The sequence below is a fragment of the Camellia sinensis genome, chromosome 3 (assembly GCF_055761805.1).
Source record: "Camellia sinensis isolate YWXY chromosome 3, ASM5576180v1, whole genome shotgun sequence".
NCBI classification, from domain to species: domain Eukaryota; kingdom Viridiplantae; phylum Streptophyta; class Magnoliopsida; order Ericales; family Theaceae; genus Camellia; species Camellia sinensis.
The window spans coordinates 54,058,319-54,074,852 of record NC_138963.1 but is presented as its reverse complement, the minus strand read 5'-3'; the positions used below and the strand labels follow the sequence as shown (position 1 = coordinate 54,074,852).

The 16,534-nt window shown below is 32.0% G+C and overlaps 1 protein-coding gene across 1 annotated transcript; it reads right to left on the bottom strand.

The window, feature by feature from the left end:
* Positions 1-2,199: 2,199 nt before the first annotated feature.
* Positions 2,200-3,363, bottom strand: LOC114294115 (Pathogenesis-related thaumatin superfamily protein). The gene has a single exon (XM_028238229.2). It carries the CDS (start codon positions 3,159-3,161, stop codon positions 2,403-2,405), a length of 759 nt encoding a protein of 252 aa, XP_028094030.2. The 5' UTR covers positions 3,162-3,363; the 3' UTR covers positions 2,200-2,402.
* Between the last annotated feature and the right edge of the window lie 13,171 nt (positions 3,364-16,534).

Genomic DNA, 16,534 nt, shown 5'->3' with positions numbered 1-16,534 from the left:
TTCTTAAATTTTAGACAAAAAGTTAATTTTCTTGCTAAACACTTCTTTTATATTTGATTACTTCTGTTATTAACATTATACTAATTTTTAGCTTTTGCCAAACGGAGCCAAAATAAAAATTAGTATAATGTTAATAACACAAGTAACCAAATATAAAAGGAGTGTTTAGCAAGAAAATTAACCTTTTGTCTAAAATTTAAGAAAAAATAAAATAAATTAAAATAATTATTTAGATAAAATGTCATATTAAATTCATAATCATTTTAGTTTTTTCTTACAAACATTACATCTAACTATAAAAAAAATTCGATCTTCTTTCTAAATACACAAATTTTAAGGCTCCGTTTGAGAAAAGCTAGTTGGGACTTTTTTGGCTATTGTAGTTACAAAAGACAAAATAAGCAATTTTAACCACAAAAAATAAAACATTACATCTAATCTATAATCATTGCACTCTTCTCTCATAAGAAAAATCAAAAAAGTCGAAAAATTCTTCTCAAACCAAATTTTTTAACCAAAACTACAATAATCAAAAAAGTGAAAAAGCCAGCTTATTTCCTAAACAACACCTACGAGTTTATTTAGGATGTGAATTAATTTTTTAATTTTTTAATTATTTTAAAATAAGGCTAAGAATTAAAATAATCTATTAAAATATAAACTTTCTAAACACACACAAAGTAAAACAACACATGAAAAGGAAACTCCAAATAACTTCGACATTTGCATGGTGTAGCTAACTATGCCTTGTTTGGAATGTGAATTATTTGACTTTTTAATTATTTTAATTTGAAAGTATATTAATTTTTTAATTTATTTTATTTTTTATAATAATAATAATAAAAAATCATGTCAAACATAATCATTATGTTATATTAAATTTTTTTTATTAATATATAATTCATCTTAACAATTTTATACATCTGAATATACACAATTAAGATTTATAATAATGATATTGTAAATTTTTTTTGTACAAAATTTTTATATATAATAAAATAATTTATAGTGATCTTGAATGTTCAATATCATTTCAATTGGGTATTTTTTAGGCCTCTTTGGACAAGTAATTTTTTTTAATTAAAAAATTAAAAAGTCACTAAAAATATTAAAAAAATTATAAAATCAATTTATACTAAAAAATCAAAATTTTTATTTTTTCTCTACTTTTTACACATCTTTTTTATAAAAAATCATTTCAAATATACTAATTTCTTTACATCTTATTTTAATCTAAAAATTAAAAAATTACTTAAAAAAAACTTATTCTCCAACGAACCTTAGTAAAAACATTAAGTCCAGGCATATATTAAATTTAGCCCTCCTGATTTGACTTTCATTTTAGGTTAAAAAAATACAAAACAGTAAAATAGACTAAATAAATTAATAAAATATAACATTATATTTAACCTTATAATCATTACACTTTTTTTCATAAAATAAAAATATTAAAAAATCAAAACTAAAAAAATCTCGACACAAAAAAAAAAAAAAAAAAAGACTAGTCCATGCATATAAGCTGGTTTTGAAAACTAGTTAAAAATTTAACCTTTTTTTTTTAATTTTCTTTAAAAAAAATGAAAAATGATGCAATTAAAATAAATTAAAAAACTGCAAAATAACTTTTAATCCACTGCCAGTTCCAGAGACCATGTTAGTGGATAAATTACACTTGCCCACCTTATATTTGGTTATCTTTTCACTTTTTGAACATTTAAAAATTCTTTTTCCCAACTCTTTATGATATGTTTTTCCACTTTATTTTTAAACTTAAAGTCAGTTTAAAATTAGACACAAAAAAATAACGTGACATAATATAAAAAATATATTAAGTTTATATCAAAAGTATGAATTATAGAGTAAAATATTTTCATGCATGAATTATGGAGTAAAAAATTTTTGTGCTATATAACTATTAATATGTTATAACTATTAATATTTTTGTGCTATATAACTATTAACATTAGAATTAAGAAAAATTTAAAACATAAAAGATAAAGTTGAGAAAAAGCAAGCTTGAAGAGTCAAAAAAAAAAAAAAAAAAAAAAAAGTAACTAAAAGTAAAGTGTAATTTATCCATATATATATATATATATATATAATTATAAAAATAATGTGACTTAAAATAAATTAAAAATTAAAAAAAAAATTGAACTTTTTACCCAAAAAAGGCCTAAAACGCAAAACATAGACATATGATTAAACAACATGAAAATGTAGATCATTGCATTACATTACACTTACAAAGTTCCAAATCCCAAACGACAAGACGTCAAACACAGACAAACAACCAAACCACCTAACCAAACAACAGAAGAAACGTTATTTCCACTTTCTCGTTTCGTCTGCTATTGTTTTTTTTTTTAAAGACCAAGTCGACTTACACATGTTTATTTCCTCATCTAATGACAGAAAATAACCTTGAGCTCACGCGGCGCAGAGCACTCATGCATCATAGACGGGCTGTCATGCGCATACGTGAAAGTAGCAGGACACGCGTGCTTGAAAAACTCGGAATAGCTCGAACCCCTACACGTCTGCGGATTATTAAAATGGTTCCTACAACAAAGCTCGTCGGTACCAAAAGCCTCACACCCACTCTTACAACCCACCACCGTACCGTGGCCCGGCGGCGACCGGAGCTGCAGGGCGGCGGGGCAGGTGGGCAGGAGGTCAGCCCGGCAGCCCACGACGGGGCAGTTGCCCTTGCCCTCGTGCGGGGTGACCGTCATGGGGACGTTGTAGCCGTCGACGAGGCTAACGCCGTAGGAGGAGAAGTCGGCGTTGCCGTGGTGAAGGGTAAACTGGGCGAGGGTGGCGGGGGGGGAGCCGCCGGCGCCGGAGCACTCGAGGCGGCCGCCACAGTCGCCGGTGGCGCAGGAGAAGCGGTTGCCGGAGTAGGTGCAGTGGGTGCGGGCCCAGATCCGGCCCGACCAGTGTTGGGTAGGAGCCGGAAAGGACCGGTGGGTGAGTTTTTCGAGGGCGAAGCCGCCGCGCTCGAGGACGGGGTGGCCGGAGTTGGGCTGGATGGCGGGCCAGATGGTGAAGGGGCAGTTGTTGACCACGGTTAACATGAGCCCTGGGTACTGGGCGGTGGTGAGGGTGCACAGGATAAGGAAGAGAGACAGCGAGAGGAGGAGAAGAGAGAAAGAAGAAGACATTTTGTTGGTTTTCGGTGATGACGAGAGGACACGACTTTCGAGTGTGAAGTTGATGAAGGGGCTATGGTCTGTACTTATAGGTGCGACGACAATGGAATCATATACAAATCTACATTTTGTAGATTTGGATTTGACATCATGTATACTTTTTCATCCTTTTATTTTTTTTAATTATATTATTTCTTGATTTTTTTACATATTTTTTTTTCAACAATGATAGAGGGCCCTAATTTCTGTGGCTCAAATGGCTCGAATTTGTCAAAACGACGTCGTTTTGAGTACAAAATAACATCAAAATTGTCAAAACGACGTCGTTTTGACAAATTTGAGCCATTTGAGCCACAGAAATTAGGGCCCTCAAACATTTTCCTTTTTTTTTATAAAAAGTTACAAAAAATTCGTTTCGGGAGTGAGTTGATTTTTTTAGTTATTTTAGTCTGAGATTAAAAAGTCTCGTTTAGAATTTTTTTTTTAATTTTTTATTAAAAAAATAATGTAATAATTATAAATTAGATGTGATATTTTATCTTATTTAAAAAAATCTATTTTGCTTTTTTATGATTATTTTAACCAATAAAACCCAAATCTCAACTTCCTAAACAGAAGCAAAGCATATTTATTTAAATCATTCTACAGATGTACTTATTTTAAAGTTCTAAATAGAACACTGGTGATGTGGCATTGAGTGGGACTCACATGTGATGTGATGTATGTGTTTATATATTGAGACAAGTTAGGGATCATAAAATTTTTTTTATGAAAATGATCATGAAAAATTTATGATCTTTAAATTACTTTGATTAGTATGTGATATTTTATTCTAAGTGTAATTTAAAAATTATAAAATTTTCATAATTATTTTTATAAAAAAAATTTCATCACACCTAATATTGCTGTTATATATTAATTTTCAGAAATACTTCGACCCCAATGAAATCCACCCCCACGACCCCCAACTGAGCTGGAAAGTCACGTGGTCACGTGACTTTGAGAGCCACGCACCTCTTCTTTCTCTCTCCTCGTGCAGAAGAGATACGTCATCTATCACATAGACAGAGGTACAGATCTCTCCCCCAACAGCTACTCCCTTTCAAAGACAATCTCTCTCTCCAAATCAGCTAAAGTTCTCTCCAACTTCGTCTCCGCTGAGACCAGAGGTTCCCAAGCAGTGTTCTCATATCTGACTCGCGCTTCGGCTTCGTTCAACACTTTGGTTCAGTTCCACAAAGAGCTCAAGAACTCCAAGTTCGATCACATAGAGAGTACAAACAATGAAAACCCAGTGAAGTATGAGCATAAATCTGAAGAAAACAAAGTGGGTTTGACCGTTAAAGGCAGTGTGGGAAGTCATAGTGCGAGAAAGAGGCATAAACAGAGCAGGAAAAAGAATGATAGTTTTGTGATTGAGCAGGTCGGAGAGGTGGTTGATTCGGCGTAGCAGGGTGGTTCGAAAAAGAATAGGAAAAAGAGGAGATTAATTTAAGGCCAAAATAGCAATGGGTTTGAATTCTTTGTTGGTAATTTGAAAAGGGTTTTGTTTTGTTATGGTAAATTTTTGATGTAATAGCAGGAGAATTTTTTTTCCTCGTTGATTATCTCGATAGCTGTTTGTTGAAATGAAATTTCTTTTTCATGGTTTATGATATGTGTTTTCTTCTAGATAATCATTAATGCAAATTGTTTAGTGGATTCTGAATGGCAATCTCTAGATAAACTGCAATTTTGTAATAGATGAATTGCAAAATTTTGTAGATAAGCTGCAATTTTTTTTTTCTCACAGGTGCGTGTATCACACCCATCAAAGTGCAAGTATTCTTCACATTGCTAAAGCAGTTGCCACGTCAGTGGGAGTGCTCGGAGTGCGAGCGGATCCTCTAGAGTTAATTCTCTAGAGTGATCTCCTAAAGTGGTTGATCGAACGGCTCAGAATCAAACTCACCAAAACGACGTCGTTTTGGTGAGTATTTTGAAAAAAAAAAAAAAAAAAAAATTCAGATTTTTTGAAGTTTTTTCTGCAGATCAACAATGGCTTCCATTTATCATCATCATCACAACCCAACAACCCAAATGAGATTAACTCAAGTCCCAAATCGCAAGACAAAATTAAATCAAAGCTAAATAAATCATCATCAACATGTAAAAGAAGTAGTTAGCAATAAAAAATAAAAAAAAAATCCAGATTTTTTGAAGCTTTTTTTTGCAGATCAACAATGGAATGCGGAAGTTTCGAGCTCCACCAATCTCTCACCGGGAACGGCCACACTCTCACGGATAACCCCCACAACTTCTCCCTCTCAAAACCATGGCCAATCCTTCCGTCGTACCTCCCATGGTCTCTCAACCCCAACGTCCCCTTCAGATCCTGCGAATCCTACTTCGGCAACGGCTTCACTCGCCGGATCGATCTCCTCAAATCCTCGCTCTCCCATCACCGGACTGGAGGTTGGTTTCGGAGCTCAAATTGTGAGAAATTGAGTGACCCAGATCAGCATTTGGAGCATTCATACCTGACAATGAATCAAAAAACCCAAAAGACCCAGAATCCCCAACCTTTGAAACATTCATGAAATTGATTAGAAGACTCACTCACTACCCAAAAAGCCTTTACACCAAATAAGACTCTGTTTTTATATAAATCAAACTCTGTTGTTACTGTCTCTCTCCTTCACTATGCTACTTCTTCCATGGTTGATTTCATTTACCTAGCTTTGGGGGAATGGGAGAGAGGTTGGAGGCGGTGATGGGGATGGGAGAGGATGAGGAGTTGCCGGTGTTCGAATCGGGAGCTTTTGATGTTGAGGTTGTGGATCGATCGAGTCATGGAAGGAAGCTTGTGGATGATGAGTTTCTTAATCAGTATGTGCAGTTTGGAAGCCATTGTTGATCTGCAGAAAAAACTTCAAAAAATCTGCATTTTTTTTTATTTTTATTTTTTTCAAAATACTCACCAAAACGACGTCGTTTTGGTGAGTTTGATTCTGAGCCGTTCGATTAACCACTTTAGGAGATCACTCTAGAGAATTAACTCTAGAGGATCCGCTCGCGCTGGGAGTGGTAAAATGTGGGGGAATGAATCGGAACTGTTTTGTTTTTTTAATTTTTTTCTTTTCATGCGATGTCGTTAGAACTCTTTTTAGACTTTAAAATTAGGTCTTTCTATCATTATTGATATTAAAACAACATTAATTATTTTACTAGTATATTATTTTATTTTGATTACTTTAACTTTTATTTATATCATATTATCTCTCTATCAAATCATTTTAATTTCAATCCATATTTCATATTTAAGAAAAAAAAACAAAAAGTATACTAATCTGATACTTTTCAAATAATCTCTAATCTTGGATACTTCTATAAATTACTTTAGTTCAAATTTTAAATTGAAGAGCGCTATTTGAGTCTTTGAGACCCATCGCGGGTCCGTTTCAATAATTCAAATCATTTATTTTGTCAAGTATTTTGTAATTTAGTCTACAAAAAAAATTTAATGGATCTGATAATTATAACTTGTTCAATTATGTTTTTAAAAATAAACATACATTTTTTTAGTGACAAACGTAATAAATTGAACAATTATAATTATTGGTTCGATTTAGTTTTTTTTGGACGAAATACATGAAATGTCCGACAAAAATGAACGATTTATATTATCGAAGCGGTACCCATAGTGTCTCCACAGGCCCAAACGACACCCTCCAATCTGGATTGGGGACGATTCTTCTCTTTTAAATTAATGATCAATAAATATGATGATTAGTTGATAATTAGAAAAGTTATAAAAAAGAAAAAGAAAAAGAAAATAATATATAAAAATAATTGATTGATTAATTATTAGAGTGTAAATGTGAGTATAATTTTTTGAAAATTATTCACTATTCTCAGAGTATCACGTATTCGTATTTCTAACCAATTATTCACAATACTATAGAGTACCACGTGTCTATACTCTGAGAATATTAAATAAGGGCTATTTACATACAAGTCCCATTTTGTGAACTTATAATCCATTAAGTCCTAGATAAAATTATGTGCTCCTTCAAGTTCCATTAATTTTTAATAGACCAATTTACCATTCCCTCTCCCTTCCTCGACTCAAGTCCCAGATAGATGGCACCGAAGGCTTGGAAGGACGAGGAGGCCGGGGAGGCCGAGGACGTTAGAGGGGTTGTGGAGGAGGACTCGGGAGCAGTAGGAGAGATCGGAGTCGTTGGATTTGGGGGAGTGCTTCGAGAGGAGCCCAGGGAAGTAAGACATCGACACGGGGTAGTCGAAGAGGTTTTTACCATCGATCAGATCGCAGGGGTCGAAACGGAGAGGTGTTTCCATGTGGAATGACGGTCTACATAGCCTCATTACCCTGAAGGCCAGCGAGTGCGCCACCTGCGTACTGCTCATCTCTCTCTCTCTCTATTTCGAATGCTGTTTGAATTGAATTGAAGCTACATATACATACATAGAGCTCTCTCTCTCTCTCTCTCTCTCTGTTTTCACATAGACGTCAATTGGGGTTTCAAGAATTTCCAAATTAGCCTAGTTTGGTTTGATTTAAAAATAATTTTAATTTTTTGGCTGGAACATTGCTCCTGTGGATCATAGATGGAACCAACATAGATGCCGTTATCATTAGAGAGAGAGAGAGAGAGAGAGTTTTTGAAATTGAGAACCTTCTCAGTTTATAATATTCTCAATTTTAATCATGAAAAAATTGAGAAATTTCACAAAATTGATAATTATAAATTTCTTAGTTTTGATAGTTTTGATAATATTTTCAATTCATACTAGAAAAATTGAGAAATTTCTTAGTTTTGATAATTATAAATTGAGAACATTCTCAGTTTTGAAATTGAGAACATTCTTAATTTTGAGATTAAAGAGAAAAACGTCTTTTTACATGTAAATGGGACTTATTGGTTCAAATTTTTTTTTACAAGACCTAAGCTACTACAAAATATGTAGATAGGACTTTTAGGTAATTAACCCATTAAATAATTACACATAATTTTTTGATTTCAATAGCATACAATTCGTTACTCGATGGAAAATTATTCAACAAAACTACAAATTTAGAATTTTTTTGTTTAAAATTTATTCAAAAATATAATTAATGATTTAAAATTTATTTTACTTATAAATTCATCACTTTGGCTCTGTTTTAAATAAAGGTTGGGGCTAAAATATTTATATAGGACAAAATAATTTTAGTCAAATATGACAAAATGTCACATCTAACTTATAATCATTTTATTTTTTCTCTCACAAAAGTAAAAAAAACAAAAAAACCTATTACAGACGAAACTTTTTAGCTTAAGGCTAAAAAAACTAAACAGTCAACCCACATCCCAAACGAATCATTTATCAAATATAGGGAACGAATCATTTATCAAATATAGGGAGTGTTTGGGAAGTTGGGTGGGAGCCTAAAAGAATTAATGATGAAAAAATAGGATAAAGTCGCTAATAAGATAAAATAGCAAATCTAAATCATAATTAGCCTGTTTGGTTTCATTTTTCAAAAAATTAATTTTTTTTTATTTTTTTATTTTCACTAATTTTTTTACTATCTTAAGCCTTTTTTTAAAATTTTAGATATACTTAAAAAGTATAACATTTGTGAAAAAAAATCTTTAAAAAATTCACTAAATATAAAAAATATAAAAATAAAAATTTAGTACATTTTTGTATTCTTGTGTATTTATTAATTTTTTAAAATATTTTGTTACAAATATTTTATTTTTTAGATATATCTAAGTAAGATGCATCTAAAAAAATAAAAAAAAAGGCTTAAAATTTTGAAAATATTCACTAAAAATATAAAAATACGAGGACTAAAAAATTTAATTTTAAAAAATTAAAATCAAACACAGTGAATCATTTTATTTCATTTTTTCTCTCATAATTATTAAATCAACTACTACTATAAAAAAAAATAAATAAAATAGAAGTCAACTATTATCCCCAGTATAACGTTTTTAATCAAGTTAAAATAGTCAAATAAAAGTAAAAAAATCAATTAAAATAACATATTTTCGAAAGGAGCCATAATCTCTTCCACACAAACTCGTTAGGGATAAATTCTAAGTTCTTAAATGGGAGTTATAAGCATTTTTTTAAAAAAATAATTAGATTGTCTTGCAATAGTAAAAAAATATAATTTAATTTAAATTTTACTTTTTTCATCTTTTTTTATTTAAATAATTTAACAATTACATTTTAAATTTAATTTTTAATTTGGTTATATTATTTAAATTGAAAATTAAATTAATAATTTTTAAGATACTTATAAATTTCTTCAAAAATTTATATGCAAAAAAGTTAACAAAAGTTTTGATAGAATAACTAAGGCCTTGTTTAGAAAATTGACTATTTTAGTTAGCTATTTTGCTCTTTTAACTTGGCTAAAACAATTGCATTTGGAAAGTTGATTGATTTTTTTTTATAATTAATTTGATAATTATAAGAGAAAAAATAAATAAATTATAAATTAAATGCGGCATTTTATCTTAGTAACTATTTTAACTTATTTTATCTTTTAATATATTATTTTAACCTAACTATCTTCTCTAACAAGACCTAAATAAGAAAGAGGTTACGGGCCTGTTTGGTAACGTTTATATTTTTAGTTTATATTTACAAAAATTTTATAAACAGATTTTTGTTTATTTTTAGAAAAACATAAATTACAAACGCGTTTGGTTTACACAAAATGTTTAAATTTTTTTTAAAATATGAAAAAGAGTGAGAAATGGCAAGTGGTGGCGGGTGGTGGGTGGTGATGAGTGGTGGCAGCGGAAGACGGTGGTGGAAAATGATGGCGAGTGGTGGTGGCAGAAGACGGTGGTGGAAAACGGTGACGGGTGGGTGGATGGTGGTGGCAAGTGGGTGGTGGCGGGTGGGTGACGGTGGCCGGTGGGTGGTGAGTGGTGGTGGCGGCTAGGTGGTGGGTGGTGGTGGCGGTTAGGTGGTGGGTGGTGGTGGCCGGCGAATGGATGGTAGTGGCAGGTGGTGGGTGGTGGCGGCTAGGTGGCAAGTGGGTGGTGGGTGGTGGTGGCGGCGGCCAGCGGGTGGCAGGTGGGTGGTGGCTGGTGGGTAGCAGGTGGGGGGTGGTGGTGGTAGGTGGGTAGTGAGTGGTAGTGGCAGGTGGTGGTGGGGGGTGGGTAGTTGTGGTGGAAAATGGTGACGGGTGGTGGCTAGTGTTGGGTGGTAAAAAAAAAAAAAACTCAAAACTCAAAACGGAAACACATTTTTTAAGTTTACATTTTTTTGCCAAATTTATAAATTAAGACCACTGATTTATAAATTAAAAATTTACCAAACAAATTTTTATTTAAATTTTTGAAATTTTTATAAATATAAACTGAAAACTGAAAATATAAGTACTACCAAATAGCACCTACATGTTTGTGATGACTGCCGTGGTTAGGTTTTGAGTCGGAAGAAGATGTTGGAGTAAAAGACAACGAGGATTAGTAAAAAGTAGGGTCGAAATCGCCCAATGGCCCACCCTAGTCCAATATGATATTTTTAGGATTTAAAAAATATATAGCCTCTGTTTGGGAAGTGAGTTGGTTTTTTGGTTTTTTGATTTTTTTGACTATTTTAGCCTGGGTTTAAAAGTTTGGTTTAGGAAGGACTTTTAGGCTTTTTGGCTTTTTTGAGTTTTTTTGTGAGAGAAGAATGTAATGATTATGGGTTGGATGCGATGTTTTGTTTGTTATGACTAAAATAGCCTATTTTGTTTTTTGTGGCTAAAATAGCCAAAAAAACCTGCAAACCCACTTGCCAAACATTGCAATATTAAGCTTCGTTTAGCATCAATTAATATAATTAATTTTTTTGTATTTAAACTTTTGTAGCATGATTTTTTTAATCTCATTTGATTTGAATTTTTTGATTTTTTTAACTTTTATAAAAAAAAGTGTAATGATTATGAATTAAATGTGACATTTTGTCTTATTTAGTTTATTTTGTTATTTTGTATTTTTTTAGCCCCAAAATGATAGCCAAACTAGGGTTTAATATTTGTTTGGGATAAGCTTTTTTATGTTATTTTTTGTTTCTTTATTATTATTTGGTAACTTTTGCCTGCCTAAAAGAATTTTATTTGAGATGATTTTTTTTTTTTTTTTAGTTGAGTTTATAGTTATGAGAGGAAAAATAAAATTATTTTGTCTTATTAGATATTTTAACTTTTTTTTTTTGTCTTTATTTGTTAAAATATTTAACCCCTATTCCAAATGAAGCCTTAGTCTATAGGGTCAGCTTGGACAATTTTTGAGCCCATTTAAATTTTAATTTGGGATAAAGAGTCTTCGAGACGTTACTTGTAGGTTCTGTTTGAAATATGTATACACTATTTAATCTAACAATTTTTTGAGTAGACCCAAAAGTCCAACGTGTTTTCCTCTTTCTCTGGGTTTTCTCTCATTCTTTACATTTTCTTCTTTCTTTTTTTTCCTGTGTTTTCCTCTCAGCCTCCGTTTGGGAAGTGGGTTGGCTTTTTGACTTTTTGGCTTTTTTGGCTATTTTAGCCTGGGCTAAAAAGTTTGGTTTGGGAAGGGCTTTTTGGTTTTTTTGACTTTTTTTATGAGAGAATAATGTAATGATTATGATTGGATGTGATATTTTATTTTTTGTGGCTAAAATAGTCTATTTTGTCTTTTGTGGCTAAAATAGCAAAAAAAATCCCGTTTAACTCTTGCCAAACGGAGATTCAGTCTTTTTGTCATGTTTGACGACCGATTATTACACCTTCCTTATTCTCTTTCTCTTTCTAATATATAGTCATCAGTGACCGACAACCACCATTTATTGAGGTTCACTGGTAATTACCAATCACCGACATCAACTCGTTACTTCATCATCGCCGACAACGAAGAAGATGAATAGATCTACATGAGATCCGACTAGATCTAAACCAAAAATAGTTGCTGGAGTACAATATTTTTTCTATATCTATTATTTCCTTTGATTTTTCAATTTTTCTATATTTTTTCTGTTACACGCGTCTATTTTTTTATTTTAATGGAGAAAAAATTTCAAATTCTAAATAAGTTGTTTTTAAGTTTTAGTTACAGGCTGTGAAAACTATAAAATTTTACAGTTTTATTTTTTTGGATGCTGAAATGAATCATGCTTTAAAACTGTAAAATTTTGCAGTTTCACAACATTCTTTAGAACTATAAAATTTTACAATTTCATAATATGTTTTCCAACTTAATAGAATAATGCTTTGAAACTATAACATTTTACAATTTCAACGCTTACTTTTCAGTTTGATCAATATTACAGATTATTTGCTTAAACCCTATAAAAATTGAAAAATAATGTATACTTTTTTCCATTATTGTTTGTTGTTGTTATGTTTTTTAACTATAATTTCTCCATTTATTCTTTTTTTTGGGGGGCAATATTATGAATATTCCGGTGAATCTCCGATGATATTCTTAACATTTTTCAGTGACGTTCAGAATACTTTGGCGATGTTCAAAACAATCCGGCGAACTTCTAGTAATGCTCCGAAGACTTCCTGATGATGTTGAATATTTCGACGAGTCTTCGATGAGTTTGACGGAAGTCGTTGGATGTAGCAGCATTTTTAAAGTTATAAAAAAAAAAAAAAAGAGTTTTTAGTAACAATTAAAAATACGTAAGACTAATTAGTACAAGTATGTTGTTTTGGGATTAGATGAATTTTGAATTTTGTGTATGAGACTTAGGCCAAGTTTGGGAAGACTAAGCCTCCGTTTGGGAAGTGGGTTGACTTTTTGGCTTTTTTAGCCTAAGCTTAAAAGCTTGGTTTGGGAAGGATTTTTTGGCTTTTTGACTTTTTTGAGTTTTTTTATGAGAGAAGAATGTAATGATTATGGGTTGGATGTGATGTTTTGTTTGTTATGGCTAAAATAGCCTATTTTGTTTTTTGTGGCTAAAATAGCTAAAAAAGCCTGCAAATCCACTTGCCAAACACAGGCTTAGTCCACACTTTTTATCTTTTTATTTTTTTTGGGTCACATCAATCAACATCTCCTCTCTACTTTTCTATACATATTTTTATAAAAAGTCAAAAAGTACACTTATTTATAATATTCCAAACAATCTCTTATTGGTAAATGCCCTAAGAGTTTTAGGGTTGGTTTGGGGTGTCCTAAAAAAGTACACTTTTTGTCTTTTTACGAAAAGATGTGCAGAAAAGTAGAGAGGTGATGTGATGGAAAAAAGATAAAAAGATAAAAAGATGAATTATATAGGTTATGCCAAACCTAGCCTAGTCCAGTTCAGCCTGGCCTACCTATTTAAAAAATATTAATATTAATTTTTATATTATTTAATTACAAAATAAATTAAAAATATGCATTTCTATATTGCTATTGCTTAACTAAAGCACCTCTTAAAATATTATATTTATTGAAAAATGCTTGGGAGCACTAATTAGTGCTTCCACTAATTAGGTGGCAGTGGGTCCCGCCATTAATGATGTGATGTTTTGGTCTTGGAGTTGTATTTTTTATTTTATTTTTTACTTTTTTAATGCATTAGTGCTATTAGTGGTGGTGTTTTTAGTGGGATGAATCATTGTTGATATTTATTTTATAATAGTCTTATGAATCTTTTAAATTTAAATAATTATTAAAAAGTTAAATGATTTAATTGCCTTTTAAGATGAAAAAAAAAAAAGTTCATATCTATTGAATTAAGCTAGCAATGGCAACGGGGCGGGGCGGGGCGGGGCCGGGGATCACACTCCCCGTCCCCGATCCCCGATGGTCAAATTTCCCCCGGCCCCGGCCCCGATCCCCGACGGGGAAGCTATCACCGCCCTCACCCCCGCCCCCTAACGGGGATCGGGTTTCCCCGACCCCGAACATTCCCCGGCCAAAAATAAAAAATAAAAAAAACTTTCAGAAAATACATCAACATCATCATCATCTGAAACAAATGTAGTAAAATTAAGAAAAATTGTGTATAATTAACTAGTGCAAAAATTTGTGTAAATCAGTGCAAAAATTGTGTATAATGAGAAAAATGTAAATCATCCGAAATTTGTGTATAATGATCTGAAATTTTTGTGTAAATCATCTGAAACAAATGAGACAGATCTGAAACAGAAATTTGTGTATAATGAGACAGATCTGAGACAGATCTAAACCATATCTGAAAAATAAATAAATAAATAAATAAATCTGATGGGCGGTGCGAGACGCGGTGGTGGTGAGAGAGGGAGTAGATGACGACAGATCTCAGATCTGGTTTGGTGACTGACGAACGACGAAGGAGATCGGTGACTGACGAACGTGAGAGTGAAGCGGCGGTGCGAGCTATACGGCGACTCCGGCGTCTTGGACAGTGGCGGTGGCGCCGCTAAGGAGGAGGACTCATGGAGTGACTGTGACTGAGTAGAGAGTGAGTGTGTGTGAGAGCAGAGCAACACACGGTTTGGTTTATTGGACAGTGGCGGTGGCATCTGGTTTGGTATATAATAAATATAATATATGGACTGGTTTGGTTTATTATTATTATTATTATTATTATTATTATTATTATATAAAGGGTATAAAAGTAACTTCATTTCGGGGAAATTCGGGGACGGGGACGGGGACGGGGGCGGGGACGGGGATCGGGCCGGGCCGGGGATTAAACACTGATCACCGTCCTCGGCCCGTGACAGATCGGGGATTGATTTTCAAATACCGTCTTCTCCTCGTCGGGGGTATTTTTCGGGGAAAAACCGCTCAAATCGGGATCGGGATCGGGGATCCCCGTCGGGCCGGTTTCAAATTGCCATCCCTAAATTAAGCCTCCGTTTGGGGGTGAGTTGGCTTTTTAATTTTTTAATTTTTTTAGTTATTTTAGTTTGGACTAAAAGTTTAGTTTAAGAAGGATTTTTTAGTTTTTTTGATTTTTTTTGTAAGAGAATAGTGTAATGATTATGGATTAGATGTAATATTTTATTTTTTATTATTAAAATAACTTATTTTATCTTTTGTGACTAAAATAATTAAAAACGCCTGGAATAACTCCTCCAAACGGACCTTAAGTAGGTAAATTTAAAATTTAAACATTTTTTTAAGACTGATTTTGAAAAGACTAGGCTAGCTGTCATAGTTAGGCTAAACCTAATGTCAGGCCGAACTAGACTTGACACATATTTTTGGGCTATTTTAGAAAAAAGAAAAGAAAAGAAAAGAAAAAGTCTGACTTTTGCTTTATTTTTAAAAAATCAAAAAATTAAATTTATTTAAGACAAAAATTATTTGACAAGATGAAAATAAGTCAACTTTTAAAATTAAAAAATGTATAAAAAAGAATTAGGGTAGGTTGTAATTTCACATAATTTCATAATTTCATGGGAGTAATATCGATAATCTATTTACCTACTGATGTGATAACATATAAAAATAATTTAAAAAAAACAAAAAAAATAATTTTTTTTCCATCTTTCCAAATAATTTCAGGTCTAAACCAAAAAGTGAAAAATTAGGAAATTTTTTTGTTTATTTCTATCTTTTCAGAAATAATATTAGAGATCTTAAAAATTTTACTAAATATTCTATTAAATGTTTCACATAAATGTGAGATCTACACAATGTGATTTTTATGTAAATTCTATATCCATCTAAAACATATGTTTGGTTTGTGTTTGAGAGATGTGTTTTAAAGATAAAAAGTACGAAAAGTTATTTGGTTTGGTTTTTTTCAAAAGATGTTTTGGAAAATTATTTTGAGAGAGAGTTTTGGAAAAAGTGATTGATTTGATGTGTGTGAGAGAGAGATTTGTTTGGAAAACTTGTTTGGTTTACAAGTTTTGAGAAATTTTTTTGGAAAAATTTGTTTGGTTTGATTACTTTTAAAAACTTATTTGTAGAAAAAATTTCCCAAATTTTTTTCAGAAATAGAAACCAAACGAACCCTTTATAAACTGTTTTATAAAATTTTTAGAATCTGTGGCATTTTTTATCTTCCCGAACCCAACTCACAAGGGTACATCATGACCGACATTGAGTTACTGCAAAAAAGTTGCAAAGGAAGCGGAAGAGGACGACAGAGGCGAAAGAGTAGTAATAGAATAGGGCATATTGAGAAAAAAAAAAGAAAAAAAAAAAAGACTCTTCGGTTTTAATTTTTTTTTTTTGTTTATTTCTATCTTTTCAGAAGTAATATTAGAGATCTTAAAAATTTTACTAAATATTCTATCAAATGTAGATCCACACAATGTGATTTTTATGTAAATTCTATATCCATCTAAAACATTTTATAAACTGTTTTATAAAATTTTTAAAATCTGTGACATTTTTTATCTTCCCGAACCCAACTCACAAGGGTACATCATGACCGACATTGAGTTACTGCACCAAAGTTGCAAAGGAACCGGAAGA

Bases quoted from the DNA above. Each gene is read 5' to 3' on its own strand.
- LOC114294115 (XM_028238229.2), bottom strand. From the start codon at position 3,161: ATGTCTTCTTCTTTCTCTCTTCTCCTCCTCTCGCTGTCTCTCTTCCTT.